This window comes from Hypanus sabinus, unplaced genomic scaffold (assembly GCF_030144855.1).
Source record: "Hypanus sabinus isolate sHypSab1 unplaced genomic scaffold, sHypSab1.hap1 scaffold_249, whole genome shotgun sequence".
In the NCBI taxonomy this organism is placed as follows: Eukaryota; Metazoa; Chordata; class Chondrichthyes; order Myliobatiformes; family Dasyatidae; genus Hypanus; species Hypanus sabinus.
In genome coordinates this window covers 137394-143393 of record NW_026780613.1, presented here as the reverse complement: position 1 = coordinate 143393, position 6000 = coordinate 137394, and the positions used below count along the sequence as shown (strand labels likewise).

Genomic DNA, 6000 nt, shown 5'->3' with positions numbered 1-6000 from the left:
ATCTCGACGCTTTGCATCGTACGCTGGTTGGGTCTGCCATTTTGCGATGCCAATCTTCACCTCTCCGCCCTCTTTCTCTCTCTCTGTTACCCAGTGAGTCACTCTTCTACTCACCCCGTCACTCCTGACTCCCTTTCCCCTCTCTGGCCCCTTGCCCTATCTCCCGCCGTCCACCACATTTTGGTGAACATTTTCTGATGGGAGATTTCGCTTGCCCATCCAATCCCTTCTCCCCCGTCCGTTGAGTGAGTCGCTCCCCTCTCCCTCGTTGAGACAATGAACTCCCCGACCCATCAGCCCTGACCGCGTCCCCGACCCCCGCTCCCCCTTTCTCCCGCCCACGCCCCACTTTTTTGCAGCTCGTCTTATTTGCGAAGGAAATGTCACCACCCATTCATCCCCGACTATTGAAAACGTGACTCCCCACACCCCCCATCCTATCCAATCAGAACACTTCCTCCCGTCCCATCACTTCCCCTCTCTCCCCGTCCCATCACTCCCGCTCCCCTCCTGTTGTTTCACTCCTCGCCCCGTCTTTATCTTCTCCGTGTCGGCCACCAGTTTGTGACAGGAACTTCCGCCCCTCCCCTTTCCGTCCCCTATTGAGTCAGTGACTTCGCCACGCTCACCGTCTCATCAGTCCACTCCTCGTCCCATCACTCCTCTTCCTCCCAAACCCCTCACTCTCCTCCCAAAAACCCACACGTATATGTGTATGTGTGAATATCTTATATACATTAGTTTATTCAATGACAAAATTATTAGAATTAAAACATATATACAATATGGAAGATGATATAAAACACAAATTAAAATGCTGTTATTACAATCAATATCACACTCGATCCCGGGATTGTATCCATGGGCACCGCATGTTCCTTCGCCATAGATTCTGTGTGTGACAGTGGCCATTGTAAGTCAGTGTCTCACTCCATCCCTGGCGGCCACATTAACCAAGGATTCGCCCATTTTAAAGCAACGCGTCCCTCCCTCTCTTGTGCTCACTTCTACCAAAGCCGTCACTCCCTCCCCAGCGGCCATTTCAAGTGAAGCGTCGGACATCCCACCTCTCCCGCATATTGATAGCGGCTCCCTGACGCCAGCAAATGATGTATAATATCCCGGAAAAAGAGGGGGGGAGAGAGGGGGGAGAGAGGGGGAGAGAGGGGGAGAGGGGGAGAGGGGGAGAGAGGGGGAGAGAGAGGGAGGGAGGGAGAGAGGAAGGGAGGGAGAGAGGGAGGGAGAATTGAATACTCTGCCATGGCAGAGTAAAAAAATACAAAACGTACTTCACCCCAGACGACACTGAAGTGTTCCCCTGTCTAATAGGGTCAGGAATAATGACAGTGTTGCTCTCTGCACTGTCTGCAACAGTGACTTTTCTGTTGCTCATGGTGGGTTAAATCACTGTTGAGGTGAGTTTAACGGGTGTCATTCGTTCATGAGCATAGCTAACGCTATTTAAACTAGCCGGCTGGCTGCTAAGGGGCTACTCTACTGCAGACATCCCACCCCTCCCGGGAGTTCCGGGAGTCTCCCACAAACTGATGGTTCTACCGCCTTGAAATGAGATTTTGCAGGGTGGGATTCATTGAGTGATGGAATGGTGCAGACGGATCATTCTCCGGGGCGCCACGTGGGGGAGTCTCCAACACGCACTTCCGGCGGAAGCTGCCCCGCCGGACAACAGGCGGAAACACGTCACTGCGGGACCGCTGCGAGCGACGCACACAGCGCGAGGTCCAAGCCGGTTCCGTTAAAACCGTTGGGAATCAGCCCCGGCGCGCGGCCCTTAAAGGTAAGGGCGGGAGTTAAAGGGGAGGGCGGGGAGTCGGCCAAATGTCTCCATCCCGCGGGCGGGGATGTTCACACATTCAGATGTTCACAGGATCACAGATGCACTGTCAGTCCGGGTCTGGGTTCCTGCAGAGATCTCAGTTCCTTCATCCCGGTCTCACTGAACCGATTCCCCACATTCAGATGTTCAGATCCACTCTCAGTCCGGGTCTGACTCCCCGCCGAGATCTCAGTTCCTTCCTCCCGGTCTCACTGAACCGATTCCCCACATTCAGATGTTCAGATCCACTCTCAGTCCGGGTCTGACTCCCCGCCGAGATCTCAGTTCCTTCTCCCCGGTCTCACTGAACGGATTGTCCCACAGCCTGAAACAGATGGGAGAATAAAGATGAAATAAACAGATTACACAACAGTGTCAGTAACAGGGGACCGGGGTTAATGTTTCAACAACACTCACAGACAAAGATCACCAGAAAACCCGCGGATCCGCTGATATTTTATCACATTGAACATTAACACAAACACTCACCAGATCCACTCCAGACTCGGGAGGGTCTGTATGAGGCGGCGGAGAGAGGGGACAGATCGGTCTGTCAGCGAGTTTGATCTCAGGTTCAGCCCCGTCAGTGATGGTTTTGTACTGAGAGCGGAGACGAGATCCTCGGCACCAGAATCTGTGAGACCGACATCCCCCAGCCTGGAGATGAGAGAGAGTGAGGGTGAAGGACACAGAGAGACAGGAGACGGTACAAATCCCCGGTGTTTATCAGTAACACAATTACTGATCACATTAATGTTCAGTGTCAGACACCCAGTGACTGTAAACACAATCTCACACAGTCTGGAGATGAGAGAGAGTGAGGGTGAAGGACACAGAGAGGCAGGAGACGGTAGAAATCCCCGGTGTTTATCAGTAAGACAATTACTAATGATTTTTTTCTTCAGCACTACTGTGCAAGTCGGCCAGTGAGAACAGCGAGAAGAGTTTAAAAGGAAGACAGATTTACAGAGCGAGCGTCAGAGGAGCGGGAGACAGAGTAGGAAGGCTTTGGCTCAATGGGGCTTCGGCGATAAAGGGTCGAGGTGAGGTAGGTTATCTGTTTACAATACGGACAGAGAGTATGTGTGTGAGGCTGGTTTTCTGTGCTCGGTGTTAGATGTGGGAGATCCTGGAGACTCCCAGCCTTCGGACGGCAACATCTGCACCCGGTGTGTCGAGCTGCAGCTCCTCAGGGACCGAGTTAGGGAACTGGAGATGCAGCTCGATGACTTTCGTCTGGTCAGGGAGAGCGAGGAGGTGATAGAGAGGGGTTACAGGCAGGTGGTCACACCAGAGCCACGGGAGACCGAGGAACTGGGTCACAGTCAGGAGAGGGAAGGGCAAGAAGCAGGTACTAGTGAATACCCCAGTGGCTGTTCCCCTTGACAATAACTACTCCGGTTTGCGTACTGCTGGAGAGGGAGCAACAACAGCTACACCTCTGGCACAGTCTGGCCCTGTGGCTCAGGAGAGTGGAGAAAGGAAGAGGATGGCAGCAGAGATAGGGGACTATAGTTAGGGGGTCAGACAGACGATTCTGTGGACGCAGTAAAGAAACTCGGATGGTAGTTTGCCTCCCAGTTTCCAGGGCCAGCATGTTCCTGATCACGTCCAAGATATCCTGCAGTGGGAGGGAGAACAACTGGAGGTCGTGGTACATATTGGTACCAGTGACATTGGTAGGAAAAGGGAAGAGGTCCTGAAAACAGACTACAGGGTGTTCGGAAGTAATTTGAGAAGCAGGACCTCAAAGGTAGTGATCTCGGAATTACTGTCTGTCCCACGTGACAGTGTGAATAAGATTAGGATGAGGTGGAGGATAAACGCGTGACTGAGGGATTGGAGCAGGAGGCAGGGATTCAGATTTCTGGATCATTGGGACCTCTTTTGGAGCAGGTGTGACCTGCACAGAAAGGACGGGTTGCACTTGAATCCCGTATATTAATATACGGACAGCAAGGTTTGCTAAGACTACTGGGGAGAGTTTAAACTAGAATTGCTGGGGGGAGGGAACCAAATTGATGTGACGGAGGAGAGGAAGGTCGGCTCACAAATAGAGAGAATTTGGAGACAGTGTGAAAGGGAGGATACGCAGGTGATAGAGAAGGGAGGCACTCAGTCCGATGGTTTGAGATGTGTCTATTTTAATGCGAGGAGTATGATGAATAAAATAAATGATTGTCTGTGTCTGAGTGAGTCTCTGTGGGTGGAAGTTAGGAACAGGAAGGGGTCAATATCTCTACTGGGTGTATTGTATAGACCACCCCCAACAGTAACAGGGACATCGAGGAGCAGATAGGGAGACCGATTCTGGAAAGGAGTAACAATAACAGGGTTGTTGAAGTGGGAGATTTTAATTTCCCAACTACTGATTAGCATCTCCCTAGAGTGAGGGGTGTCGATGGGGTGGAGTTTGTGAACTGTGTTCAGGAAGGTTTCTGGAAGCAATATCTACATAAGCCTACAAGAGGAGAGGCTGTACTTGATCTGGTTTTGGGCAACAAACCTGGTCAGGTGTCAGATCTCTCAGTGGGACAGCATTTTGGAGATAGTGATCGCAATTCTATCTCTTTAACCATAGCATCTTGGAGGAAGGGGGATGGGGAAGAGAGATCCCACAGGAGGAAGGGGATGGGGAAGAGAGATCCCAGAGCAGGAAGGGGGACGGGGGGAGGAGACCCCACAGGAGGAAGGGGGACGGGGAGGAGAGATCCCACAGGAGGAAGGGGGACGGGGAGGAGAGATCCCACAGCAGCAAGGGGGACAGGGAGGGGAGATCCCACAGGAGGAAGGGGGACGGGGAGGAGAGATCCCTCAGGAGGAAGGGGAACGGGGAGGGGATCCCACAGGAGGAAGGGGGACGGGGAGGAGATATCCCTCAGGAGGAAGGGGGATGGGGAGGAGAGATCCCACAGGAGGAAGGGGGACGGGGAGGAGACACCCCACAGGTGGTAGCGGGATGGGGAGGAGAGACCCCACAGGAGGAAGGGGGACGGGGAGGAGAGACTCCACAGGAGGAAGGGGGACGGGGAGGAGAGATCCCTCAGGAGGAAGGGGGACGGGGAGGAGAGATCCCACAGGAGGAAGGGAGACGGGGAGGAGACACCCCACAGGTGGTAGCGGGATGGGGAGGAGAGACCCCACAGGAGGAAGGGGGACGGGGAGGAGAGTCTCCACAGGAGGAAGGGGGACGGGGAGGAGAGATCCCTCAGGAGGAAGGGGGACGGGGAGGAGAGATCCCACAGCAGGAAGGGGGACGGGGAGGGGAGATCCCACAGGAGGAAGGGGGACGGGGAGGAGAGATCTCTCAGGAGGAAGGGGAACGGGGAGGGGATCCCACAGGAGGAAGGGGGACGGGGAGGGGAGATCCCACAGGAGGAAGGGGGACGGGGAGGAGAGATCCCTCAGGAGGAAGGGGGACGGGGAGGAGATATCCCTCAGGAGGAAGGGGGATGGGGAGGAGAGATCCCACAGGAGGAAGGGGGACGGGGAGGAGACACCCCACAGGTGGTAGCGGGATGGGGAGGAGAGACCCCACAGGAGGAAGGGGGACGGGGAGGAGAGACCCCACAGGAGGAAGGGGGACGGGGAGGAGAGATCCCTCAGGAGGAAGGGGGACGGGGAGGAGAGACCCCACAGGAGGAAGGCGGATGGGGAAGAGAGATCCCACAGGAGGAAGGGGATGGGGAAGAGAGATCCCACAGCAGCAAGGGGGACGGGGAGGAGAGAACCCACAGGAGGAAGGGGAACGGGGAGGAGATCCCACAGGAGGAAGGGGGACGGGGAGGGGAGATCCCACAGGAGGAAGGGGGACGGGGAGGAGAGATCCCTCAGGAGGAAGGGGGACGGGGAGGAGATATCCCTCAGGAGGAAGGGGGACGGGGAGGAGAGATCCCACAGGAGGAAGGGGGACGGGGAGGAGACACCCCACAGGTGGTAGGGGGACGGGGAGGAGAGACCCCACAGGAGGAAGGGGGACGGGGAGGAGAGACCCCACAGGAGGAAGGGGGACGGGTCCGAGAGACCCCACGGGGGAAGGGGGACGGGGAGGGGTGATCCCACAGGGGGAAGGTGGACGGGGAGGGGAGATCCCACAGGCGGAAGGTGGACGGGGACGGGAGATCCCACAGGAGGAAGGTGGACGGGGAGGGGAGAACCCACAG

The 6000-nt window shown here is 55.6% G+C and overlaps 1 protein-coding gene across 1 annotated transcript in view; it reads right to left on the bottom strand.

Moving 5' to 3' along the window:
* Positions 1 to 726: 726 nt before the first annotated feature.
* LOC132388009 (NACHT, LRR and PYD domains-containing protein 3-like) overlaps positions 727 to 6000 on the bottom strand; it is a 29722-nt gene continuing 24448 nt past the window's right edge. The window contains exons 8-9 of the mRNA XM_059960344.1: positions 2327 to 2494; positions 727 to 2162 (exon numbers count right to left, since the gene is read on the bottom strand). Of these exons, the coding sequence (XP_059816327.1) occupies positions 2069 to 2162; positions 2327 to 2494 (262 nt within the window). The 3' untranslated portion in view covers positions 727 to 2068. The remainder of the gene's footprint in view (positions 2163 to 2326; positions 2495 to 6000) is intronic.